This window comes from Orycteropus afer, unplaced genomic scaffold (genome assembly GCF_000298275.1).
Source record: "Orycteropus afer afer isolate SDZICR_OR568_19922 unplaced genomic scaffold, OryAfe1.0 scaffold00569, whole genome shotgun sequence".
Taxonomy (NCBI): Eukaryota; Metazoa; Chordata; class Mammalia; order Tubulidentata; family Orycteropodidae; genus Orycteropus; species Orycteropus afer.
Window position 1 is genome coordinate 65,419 of NW_006922156.1, and position 12,161 is coordinate 77,579.

General features: G+C 53.0%; 1 protein-coding gene across 1 annotated transcript; it reads left to right on the forward strand.

The window, feature by feature from the left end:
- Positions 1-6,268: 6,268 nt before the first annotated feature.
- On the forward strand, positions 6,269-9,477 carry LOC103210070 (beta-lactoglobulin-2-like). Its single transcript, XM_007955986.1, has 5 exons — positions 6,269-6,364; positions 7,331-7,470; positions 8,126-8,199; positions 8,764-8,877; positions 9,356-9,477. The coding sequence occupies exons 1-5, from the start codon at positions 6,269-6,271 to the stop codon at positions 9,475-9,477; spliced, it is 546 nt and encodes a 181-aa protein (XP_007954177.1).
- Positions 9,478-12,161: the final 2,684 nt, after the last annotated feature.

The following is a 12,161-nucleotide window of genomic DNA, read 5'->3' on the forward strand; positions in this document are numbered from 1 at the left end:
AATCCATCCATCTGTTCATCCAACCATCTACTCATCCATTCCTCCACCTAACACATTCATCCATTCATCTATCTATCCTCCACACATCTGTTCATCCATCACACATCTATCCATCCATCAACAAATATTCATAGCGTGGCTACCATGCAATGCTTCATTTTAGACTCTTAACACAGCAGCAAAATGTGCAAAAACCATTCCTTACCTCCTGGAGTTTGCCTTCTAGAGGGAAGTGATAAAACAGTAAACCCTTGAAGCCCAGCTGTGTATGGTTATAGGTGCAACTGTTCACATGAGTATCTGTGTTTGAACACTTTTGCCTTTGTAGTTCATTCTCGTGGATGATTTTACCCTTTAGTCAGCGAGGTGGGAAGGTGGGGGTATGGGGGTAGATATTTTCAGGTACGAGCCAGCCTCACCGAGACCTTCATCCTTTGTATTAGATGACCCCCACTATAGGGAAGGATAAGGAGCTCTGGTAGCGTAGTGCCTAGGGTACTTGACTGCTAACCAGAAGGTTGGCGGTTCAAACCCACCAGCCACTCCTCCGAAGGAAGACTGGGCAATCTACTTCCATAGTGATACTGCCTCAGAAACCTAAGGAGGGAATCGCTATGAGTCGGGTATGAGTGGGAGCTCTGGTAGCATAGTGGTTGAGACACTTGCCTGCTAACCAGACGGCTGGCGGTTCAAACCCACCAGCCACTCCTCGGAAGGAAAGTTGGGCAATCCTACTTCCGTAGTGATACTGCCTCGGAAACCCAAGGAGGGGTCACTATGAGTCGGGTTTGACTCGATGGCACATAACAACAACAACTGTAGGGAAGGAGCTGAGTATTTTTTGTTTTATACCAATGACCCCACCAAAATCCTGGAAGCAGAACAATCTAGATGATCTTGTTCACACCATGAGCCTTAGATGTATTTTGGAGATCCCCAAAGACAAAGGGTCACAAGTGTCTTGAAATGACAGGCATAGCCCTCAGCCTTGCCTCCAGGGAAAAGAAGAACATCCCTTTTTGGCCAGACAGGCCCCCAGCCACCCCGGGCCTGTCCCCAGAAGGTCAGCCCAGCTGTGCCAGCCCTTCAGATGTGGCTCTGATGTACTGGGTTCCAGAGATAGACAGCCTGGTTTGCTTCCTTGAGTCACCAGAGACATATAGTGACTCAGTCTGCACATTTAAGCCTCCCTGTGCTGAGCCCAGGGCTAGCACAGCTCTGGCCAGCCCCACCTGGCAGCCTGGTTACAAGAGGTCTGCATTCAGACAGCCTCAATGGGGCAAGGGTCCTAACACAAAAGGGCTTCCTGAAGGAAGTGCTCCTGGAACCCGGCAGGAGCTCTAAGCCGAGTTTTGAATGAGGAGTGCGACATGAAGACCTGGAATATCCCGGGGCAGGTTTTCCTGGCCCAGTGCAAGGTTTGCTTAGTAGAGCACCATGTGTGACAGTTGAGCTCACTCCAGCTTGCTCTGGGTGGCCACAGTGGAGAGGTGAGTGCAGGACAGTGTGGGGTGAAAATGACGCCTCAGAAACTGCCTCCACACTACAACTGTGTTGGATGTGTTTTGCATGCCATCACCATAGGCCAGGTCCTGCTGGCTAGGACCCACAGAGGAGCTGATACCCCTGTGCTAGGCAGGGCAGGAAGTTGGTCAGCAAGTAGGGAGAGGACCATCCTCCTTAGGGGAGCAGCCTCATCCCAGGTCCTGGGGAACCCAGCTGATGGCTTCTGGGAGAAGAGCAGTGGGGCTCCATTTGAGCAGGCACTTCTCAGTGTCTCCTGGGAAGCCCTCTGCTGGGTGTGAAGAATTTTTAAGCTGCCCCTATGCAGATGGTGAGCCCGGCACACACAGGACATGTGAGTGCTCTTTGGTGGGGTGGGACCTGACACACTGGGCATAGCAGGCAGGCAGACAGGCAGGTGAGTGGGCAATGTCCCATCTCCCGGTCTTCCCACTCCTCACACGTGCCCTCAGGGTGGACTAGACAGCCCTAGTGAGGCTGTGGCTCATCAGGCAGGAGCATGGCAGTTCCCACCCCTAGCCAGCCCCCCAGGCCAGGCCTTGAGTACATGGAGTAGGAAGAGCCAACCACAGTGGGTCAGTCTTGGGTGGTGGGCTTGCCTTGGATTGGGAGTTTGCCTGGAGGCACATTCTCTTTCCAGAGATGGCCTGGTAGAGACTTAGGTGGGCTGCAGGAGTCCATCTGAGAAGCCACACTTTAACCTGCACTGGTGGGACAGTGTCCCCATGGGTGCTGGGAGTAGCTTACAGTCAGGACCCAAGTACTAATGGTCCCCAACATTACACACTAGAGGCTGCAGTGGCTTCTCAGCCTTCTCCAACCACTGACCCCACGGTCTTTTTCCACTCATGACTCTGCACCCATCATTCCCATCTCTTGGCTATTCCATGAATAAGGTACCACTTTGAAGCCCTCACAGCAGGGGTGGATCACCCAATAAGCAAGGTAAGCATGGGCTCCTTTGTGGTTATTTAGTAATTTGTAGTGAACAATGATGTGGGAGAAACCTTTTGAAACTGTTCACTACAGAGTAATGAGTAAGCACAAGGAAACCCATGCTTACCTTGCTTATTGACCAATCTGACACCAACTCCTAGAGCCTTTCTCCCCTGCACAGGGGGCAAGCAGGTGGTTTACATGTGGGCCACACAGGTGCAGAGCTACTAAACAGCTTGGTTACTTCAAGGCAAAGATGAAGGCAAGATGATGTGGATGATGAAGCTCATGGGTATGTGCAGCACCCACACAGCCGGGACCACAGGAGACTTGTACAGGCCTAGTTGCACAGGGAAGTGGCAGGGACCACAGCACCCCCTTATCTACCCTAAAGGGAGGCTTTTGTCCCAGCATGCTCCCCTAGGGCTCGGATGTTGTAGACTTGAGGCTAAGACGCAGATTTGAGAGAGCAGGATGACTGGTGTGGGGCAGCTCTTACTGGGGGATGGGTCTCCTGATGGGGGTTGGGGGACTGGGAAGCTGGTTCAGGGGCAGGAGAGTCGATGACCACTGTCCTCAGAGGTGAAGCACCAACATGGCTGGTTCTCTCCCCATCATATAGTTGTCCCTAGTGTCATGGAGGAGGTGCAACAGGGCAGGCATAGGGTGACCCACCACAAGGGTTCTACATCAGCACAGACCTTCCTCTCTGCATTGGGGGCGTTGCAGCCAACACACAAGGAGATCTGGGTCCACTCGACCCAGTGGGTGTCAGACCGTCAGGGGCTCCACCCACTCAGGTGGCTCCACCCACTCAGGTGACTCCACCCCTCACATGGTTACTATCCTAAATAGACCAACTGCCCCTTTCCTGACTGGAACCTGGTCTTTTTTAAAGAGGACCCTCAAGCTGGAGAGAACAATCATGGGAGAAAGAAGGGCTATTTATTCACAGGGAGACAGCTCAGGGGGCAGGAGTGCAAGGAGGGATAGACACAGGGAAGAGGTAACTATTGGGAGGGAGTGAGAGGGGAGCTGTTGCATTGGGGTAAATTGTAGTCAATGTCATGAGACAAAGTGTATGTAAACTGCTGTATGGAAAGTGAATTTGCTCTGTAAACTTTCACCCAAATCACAATTTAAAAAAAAAAAAGGATCCTCAATGACAGGAGCCAATTTGGGGCTCTGCACAGAGCATCTTGGGCCCACCCTCAGAGGCCTGGCTCATTTCCCCAGTGGGCTTGGCCTTCTCGGGAAGTCTGCGCTGGGGGTGTCTAGCTCTGGATATGTCACTGTGACAGAAAACTGGAGTCCTTTCTCTAAGCCCAGAGGCTCTAGAAGGTGGGGCTCCAGGTGCTGTGAATTCTCCACAGTGCCTAGGGAAGAAGAGAGAAAAGAGGAAAGTGCAGGGGTCTGGATCCCAGCCTGCCCTCTCTTCTCCCCTCCCACTGCCTTCAGAAGTATGTCTGACCCTATGCTTGGGGATCCCCAAGAATTAGCCTGAAGTGGGGCTCTGAGATATTGGAGTGAAAGCCCTGGGACCCCTGCCAATCCCTTGGCCCGTGAGTTCTATGGGAGGGCTATAGAGCCAGGTGCTGGTGCCTCCTGGGGCTGCTGCCACCTGTGCCAACCTCACACAGACCCAGACTTTGCCAATTTCCATGGGGCCCCGAGGGACACAGCTACAGATCATACCTTAAAAAAAAAACTCACTGACATTGAGTCAGATATGACCCATCCTTGAATTTCCAAGGCAGTATCACTAGGGAATCTACGGCCCAATCTTCCTTTCTAGGAGTGGCTGATGGGTTTGAACCGCCAGCCTTCTGATGAGCAGTCAAATGCCTTAGGACACCCATATTCTCTGTAATCTGAGGTGGCAAGGCCACATCCACACCTTGGAAGGCTCAGTAGCCATACTCAGCTGGGGCCATCTGTGCCCTCCAGATCCCTCACATGTGGGGTGCAGGGGAGTTGTGTGGTCCCTCTCAGGGAGCACCATTGCTGGCAGGGTACCCAGCCATGTCCAACCAAGGTTCGTCTCCAGGATGCAAGGGAACAAGGGATCCTGTAGCTGGAGACGTGGGGCCTCCCAGCAGTAGAGAGAGTAAGCTTGTGGCTAGAAAGCCCTGAGAACCCTATGGTCCACCTCTCAAGGGCTGCCCCCAGACCCCCAGTGTACACAGCAAACAGGTGGCCTCAGCACCAGCTCCTCTGTCTGCATTTTCAAGGGGATGCAAGAATAATTTGACAATAAAAATGATTTAGAAAAGAGGGCTCTTTTTCCAGAATTTGCTTCATCACAGCTGAGCAAGCCCATGTGGTTTTTGTCCTGTGTTGGAGAGCCATGTTGCGGCCTGCACCCCTACTGTGTGCACTCATCTCTGAGTCAGCATTCACTTTTCTTGTTCAAGGTAACTTTTTGGGACAGGTAATTATATCAGGCCCCAATGATAGCATAAATGGTACTCAGTGGCCCAATGAGACAATCTCAGAGACAACACTAAGCACTTGATAACACTCAAGGCCCTAAGTCTCCACCAGGCCATCTCTGGAAAGAGAATGTGCCTCCAGGCAAACTCCCAATCCAAAGGAAGCCCACCACCCAAGACTGACCCACTGTGGTTGGCTCTTCCTACTCCGTGTAATCAAGGCCTGGCCTGGGGGGCTGGCTAGGGGTGGGAACTGCCATGCTCCTGCCTGATGAGCCACAGCCTCTCTAGGGCTGTCTAGTCCATCCTGAGCGCACATGTGAGGAGTGGGAAGACTGGGAGATGGGCCATTGCCCACTCGCCTGCCTGTCTGCCTGCCTGCTATGCCCAGTGTGTCAGGCCCCACCCCACCAAATAGCACTCCATGTCCTGTGTGTGCCAGGCTCACCATCTGCATGTTGTTGTTGTTGTTGTTATTTGCCATCGAGTCGGCCCCAACTCATAGGGACCCCTCCTTGGGTTTCCAAGGCTGTATCACTACGGAAGTAGGAATGCCCAACCTTCCTTCCGAGGAGTGGCTGCATAGGGGCAGCTTAAAAATTCTTCACACCCAGCAGAGGGCTTCCCAGGAGACACTGAGAAGTGCCTGCTCAAATGGAGCCCCACTGCTCTTCTCCCAGAAGCCATCAGCTGGGTTCCCCAGGACCTGGTATGGGGCTGCTCCCCTAAGGAGGGCTGGCCCTGACACTTGGCCACAGACATAATGGAAAATCTAGGGGACTGGTGCTTTTGGGGGAGTCACTACCACCCCCACACAATGGCCACCAGAGAGGCTTGCTGTATCCAAGCTGCTGCACATTCAGAGATGGTGGTGTGCAGATACCAGTCAGAGGGGGTCCATGAGAATGATGTTCATGCTGCCTCAGGTCAGCAGTGGGACTCTGGAGCTGGCTTGATAGCTGATCCAGGAACTTGTCCCCTCCCAGACACATCAGTGTCCTGATGTGTCCTTGTCTAAGAGCTTCATCAGGAAGTGCCCCGACCCTGGAGGTCAGCCCAGAGCAGAACCCACACTCCTCCTGTCTGGGATGCTACCAGGAACTGACCAGGCCTGGGGACACAGTGAGCTTCCTGTTGGGACAGGACAGGAAGTCAATGGCACTCTACCCAGAAAGAAGGCCTCAAACTGTCCTGGAAGAAAAAGCCTCAGACCTGCTAAGTGAAGTGAATTGCAGGAATTCATAGAACCTCAAGGAGGGCGGGGCCAGGTCTGGACCTGGATTGGGAGAACCTTGCTGCTCTCCTCCTATATAAGATCCAAGTTGAGCTGCCTCGGCCTTCTCACTCTCGGAGCTCAGAAGTGCACTACTGTTACCATGAAGTACCTCCTACTCACCCTGGGCCTGGCCCTCGTCTGTGGTATTAAGGCCGTGGACATCGCCCAAACCAGGAAAGACCTGGACATCATGAAGGTATGGATATGTGGAGGTGGATGCTGTGGGGCTGAGACAGGGAGGAGAGCCCAGGACCTAAGCAACCCAAAAGGAATGCACAACATTCTACAATGTCATAGGACAATGTTTTCCCCTGTACCAGTTAGGACAGCACCAGACAGAACCAGCAGATGGATATATAGATATGAATATATATATACATATTCATACACACACACACATACATATGGAGAGAGGAAGATGTCAAGGAATTGGCTCAGGCAATTGTGGAGGACCTGGCAAGTTCAAAATCCATAGACAGGATAGACTAGAAACTCAGGCAGGAGGTGAGGCTGCTATCCACAGGTGGAATTCCTCCCTCCTGGGAAATCTCGGCTGCCCTCCAAAGGCCTTCAGTGGATTGGATCAGTCCCATTCACATTATGGAGGGGATCTCTATAGAGTCAACTGACAGTAGGTGCCAAGGACATCTACAAAAGTACCTTCACAGCCACACCTAGATTGTTGTCTGATCAATAACTAGGTAATCATGGATTGGAATCCACTCAATGGCAACTAACAACAACATTGTGGCCTAGCCAAGTTGATGCATAAAACTGACCATCACCTCCCACCCCACAAATGTTGGAGGAATTTTTCCTAGCTCTGACCATTGATCTCCCAAATTCTCATGTTTCCTTCTCACTTTTGGGGATGGACTCACCTATGAAGTTGCTGGCACCTCGAATGGAGCTTACTTAAAACAGCCCCCTGGGTTAAGAGAACACAGTGGTTCCAAACACAGAAGAGCACACAGCCCAGGTGTTGGCACAGAGTAGGGGTCCTCAAATATGCCTTGAACCCTGACCCATCAAGCTTCCACTGCCACTGGCAGACCTAAGCTGGGAAGACTCTGATTCCCTGGACAGGGTCAGAGGTTGCCCATGGTGGGGTTGGGGGCCTCCTCCTGCTCTGCTGGATGTCCCTCATAGCTCCCCCCCTCAGCTGACAGGGACCTGGCACTCCATGGTGATGGCAGCCAGTGACCTGACCCTCCTGGAGACAGAAAAAGCCCCTCTGAGAGTGTACATCAAGGAGATGTGGCCCACACCCGAGAACAACCTGAAGATCAACCTGCTTAAGAGGTAGGTGTGCTGCTGGGCTACAGTTGAGGGGCCAGGAGTTGCTCAGCCTTCCTGGGTGGGGCTCCAGGGTGGGGACCCCAGGACAGTTCCTGGTGGGACCCACCTCCAGGTGTGCATCTAACAAAAGTGCCCTTGCCAACCAGTGCCAGGTGCTCCAGGGGTAGAGACGGGCCTCAGGTGGTTCTTCATCCCCTCAACCCAGCCCAAGGGCTTCTAGCCCAACAGGCTGGCAGCCCAGAGCCACTGGGCACAGTCTATTGGCAGGTCAAGCTGGAGACCAGGCTGGGCACTGAAGATAGGGAGATGGGGTTTTGGGGTGTGGACAGGCAGAGATGACCCTGGATGCCCTGTAGTTGGGCTGGAGGTTGAGAAAGTTGGGGTAGGTGGGCAGTGGTAAGATAAGTCTCATGGAAACACTGCATCAAAGCCCCACAATGACAGAGTCAGTTCACCCAGGGGACCCTTAGATGCTATGTAGCACCCCTCAGTTCCTGGCTGCCCTGTCTGATCACATTGCCTGATGCCCAAGTCCCCTCAAACACAGGGAAATCTCACTTTCCAGCCACCCCCAGTGCTGGTGCCACCTGAAGCCCAGCTCTGGCCAGCTCTTGCCATAACATGGGTTCATGAACAACCCCCAATACTCTGTTTCCAGGGTCAATGGTTCATGTGTGGAGATGACCGTCATTGCCCAGAAGACCGAGGACCCTGCTGTGTTCATTGTCAACTGTGAGTGTCCACTGGAGTGCCTCCAGGGTCAATCTCTCTCCTGGATGGCCCAGGAGTGGCGGCCTCCCTCTCTGGCCGATGGTTCTGATCAGGGAGAGCAACGTGACTCTGAGCCCAGTCTTCTGTTGCCTGGAGGCTCCCCAGCACTCCAGCGGCGAGGAGGAGGGCCATGGTCTGTCTTGACTATACTGGGCTAACCCACCTCCTGGAAGCCCTATTCAAAAAATCAAAATGCACTGCCGTCGAGTCAGATCTGACTCATAGCAACCCCTCCTTGGGTTTCCAGGGTGGTATCCCTACAGAATTAGATTGCCCAACCTTCCTTCTGAGGGGTGGCTGGTGGGTTTGAACCATCAGCCTTCTGGTTAGCAGTCAAATGCCTTAGGCACTGTGCCACCAGAGTTCCCGGCAGCCCCATTAGGCATGGTTAATGGGGAGTGGGCAGGCCAGGGTCCCTGCTAAGCCCACACCTCCTGGGTAGCTGAGAAGAGAACACAGACCCCAACCATCGACATCTAAAGGAGTTCATGTATGGACTGTGGTCTCTGGCCGGTTCCCTTCCAGACCAGGGTGAGATGAAGGTCTCAGTGCTGGACACAGACTACGATCACTATCTGTTCTTCTGTGTGGAGACTCCCATGGCCACCGAGGAGCCTAGAAAGGTGTGCCAGTACCTGGGTATGTCCCTGAGTCCTCATAGTGCCCATACCTTTTGCCCTCATTTTGATAGTAGGCATGTGCTGTGCACCCTCGCCAACCTCTCTCTTTCCCTGGTCACATGGGCTGGAGATTGTCTGCTGTGGAAGAGGTCAGGTTGTAGGTTATGTGTGCTTAGGGACAGGGGCGCTTACCAACATCAGGGGCAGGCCAGAGAGGGCAGAGGGGAAGACAAGGGTTTGTGGCTACACTGAAAGGCTGGCTTAGGGTGTGATTTGTCACAGTGACTGAGGGGATGGCTGAGATGACCCCAGCAGCCTCTGAGGGAGGGGATGTCAGTGGCCTCAGGAACAATTTAGATGGAGAACAACTTTCCAAGGTGGGTGGCATGGAAGACAAGTGGGCACTGAGCTACGACACCACCAATGGGGAACTGCCCCAGCCAAACTCAGCCTCAGGAGGGTGGCCATGCCAGAGATTAACCCAGCTCCCCCCACAGCCAGGACCCTGAGTGCCGACACTAAGATTGTGGAAAAATTTGATGAGGCCCTCAAAACCCTGCCTATGCATGCCCAGATCGTCCTGGACTTCTCTCAGGGCAAAGGTGAGACCCTGCTGTGATCGTGGCCATCCCAGGACACACCTGTCCTGGCCTGTGGGAGCTCAGGGAAGCAGCTGCCATTTGTTATTGACCACATTATAGTCCCCTCCAGGACCTCCTGCCTCCACCTCACACAAACCCTCTCAGTCCCCAGGAGGTTGGTCAGTCCTCTTCTACCCCACCATGTCCCATCACCCGTTTTTCCCACAGAAAGGTGCCGTGTGTAGGTGAGCATCACTGGTCCGCCTCATGGGGTAAGGTACCCACCCACCCTCCCTACTGGGCAGTGCCTGGGGACAGATCCCACCCCCTGCGAGTCCCAGGCTTACCCTGTGGGGTCCTGAGGCTCTCAGAGCAGTCCCAGAAACCCTGGCTGGCTGAGCACAGTTGTTTCATGGGTCCTGAGCCCCATCAAGTCCCTGCTCATCCTTCTAGGGGGCTGGGGAAAGAGAAAGGGAGATTGCTTTGGAGGTGACGGTACCCTCCAAGCTGAGGGTGTGGGTGGGCTGGGGCTCTGTCTCACACAGAAGGGCCCCTCATCCCAGCTGGGCAGGGGCTGGTGCACATCTGCAGATTCCCAGAGTCACAGGACCACCACTATGTTCTCCACATCCACAAGTGTCCCAGGAGCCCAGCTCCTCTGCAGCGAGGGAGACCCATCAACCCTGTCTTCACCAGAGGACCCCCTCCCATCTAAGAGTCATCACAGTTCTAAAGATCAAGGACAACCACTCACCCTATGACTGGACCCCTCTGGGTCTTGGCCGTGTACCCCTACTCTGAGAGGTTTCTCTGCTATAATAAATGACCATGCAAACACTCCCCTGAGTCTGTCCTGATTGTGGAGGGAAGGGAGGCAGGGGAGGAAGAATAGGGGTGAGATGTGAGCTCTAGATCAGGCTTGTCCTGAGCACCACATGGACTGGGAGACTGCACCCCATCTATGTGGGGTGCATTGGGCACTCTCCCTGTTACCACATGTTCTGTCATCCTAGTATCAAGTGAACCCTATTCAGGTCACCCTGAAAATTATCAGTTTTTGCTTAAATTTCTTATAAGAGCAAATTCTCAAGTGCCTTTCTGGCCCCTCCTATCCTCCTTGGAGAGGGGTGTGGTCACAGCATCCAACAGGGGAGACTCCCACTGCCCACCTACCCCAACTTTCTCAACCTCCAGCCCAACTACAGGGCATCCAGGGTCATCTCTGCCTGTCCACACCCCAAAACCCCATCTCCCTATCTTCAGTGCCCAGCCTGGTCTCCAGATTGACCTGCCAATAGACTGTGCCCAGTGGCTCTGGGCTGCCAGCCCGCTGGGCTAGAAGCCCTTGGGCTGGGTTGAGGGGATGAAGAACCACCTGAGGCCCGTCTCTACCCCTGGAGCACCTGGCACTGGTTGGCAAGGGCACTTTTGTTAGATGCACACCTGGAGGTGGGTCCCACCAGGAACTGTCCTGGGGTCCCCACCCTGGAGCCCCACCCAGGAAGGCTGAGCAACTCCTGGCCCCTCAACTGTAGCCCAGCAGCACACCTACCTCTTAAGCAGGTTGATGGAGAGACCCACAGGATGGCCATTCAATGGCAGGCAGAACACTCCATGAAACTGACCAGCCCCCAGGAAAAAATGGGACAGGAACCAGCTATCTGACCTTTCTCTGCCCGAAACCCAGCATAAGGGACCCTAGGTCCAACTCTCTGCCCCAAAGAGCTACAACTTCCTCAAGAGCTAGCGCTCATGTCTAGACCCACAGCCAGAGACCTGCTGTCTCCCCTCGGTCTCTAGAGGCCATTTCTCCTGATTCTACATCACAATCCCCAGAAGGGAGCTCTTCCTTGCCAGCCATGCTCCCTGGGGCCACAGAGGTGGCATGCAGGTGGTTTGGGAGCCTGCACCCTGTCTGTGCTCTCTACCTACTTTAAGACCATGCTTTCCTGACTGCTGATAAGGACATCTTCTAAGGAAACCAGTAGGGCAACAGTGCCCCTTTGAACATCCCTACTTTTTCCCAATGGCTGTTCACAGTGAAGGCTAAGAAATGTCAGAGGGGGTGTGGCCCCATTCCCAAGCCAGGTCTGACAGGCCTGATGGTGGCACTCAGTCTCCTTGGCTCAAATACATAACTAACCTTCCAAAAACACAAGGACATTGAGCTGTGTAACAAAAGAACATTTCTATTCTCTGGGATGCGTTCATGGATGAACTGACCCCAAACTAACCAGCACCCATCATTCACGAGCCCTCATATACCATGTGTGTGTCTAGATTGTTCTGTGATGAGTGTACCACAGACAGCAGCAGAACAATACAGGTCCAATGTTACATGAAGTAGCATGCATTGTAGTGGGGGGATGATAGACAGGTAGATAGATGGATGATTGATAGACAGTGAGGTAGATGATCAATAGATAGATAAGATTGAAATATGATAAACATATGATAGATGGACAGACAGACACAGATGATATAAGATAGATAAGATAGATGATAGATATAGATAAATGATTGAAAGATAGTGAGATAGATGATAGAAGATAGGTAAAATGTAGATAAATAGGTGATAGACAGCTAGATGATAGATAGTTATAGAGGTAAAAATACAGAGACAGATAAGAGGGAGACAGATGAGATGCATAGGTGATAAGTAGATACAGAGGTGGATGGATTATAGATAGATAATTTAGAGATAGATAAGAAGAGACAGATG

What these genes read in the sequence shown, in the direction of transcription:
- LOC103210070 (XM_007955986.1), top strand. Translation starts at nt 6,269, where the DNA reads ATGAAGTACCTCCTACTCACCCTGGGCCTGGCCCTCGTCTGTGGTATT. An exon ending in TGCTGTGTTCATTGTCAACT is followed by an intron (nt 8,200 to 8,763) that starts GTGAGTGTCCAC and finishes GTTCCCTTCCAG; the next exon opens with ACCAGGGTGAGATGAAGGTC. An exon ending in AAAGGTGTGCCAGTACCTGG is followed by an intron (nt 8,878 to 9,355) that starts GTATGTCCCTGA and finishes CTCCCCCCACAG; the next exon opens with CCAGGACCCTGAGTGCCGAC.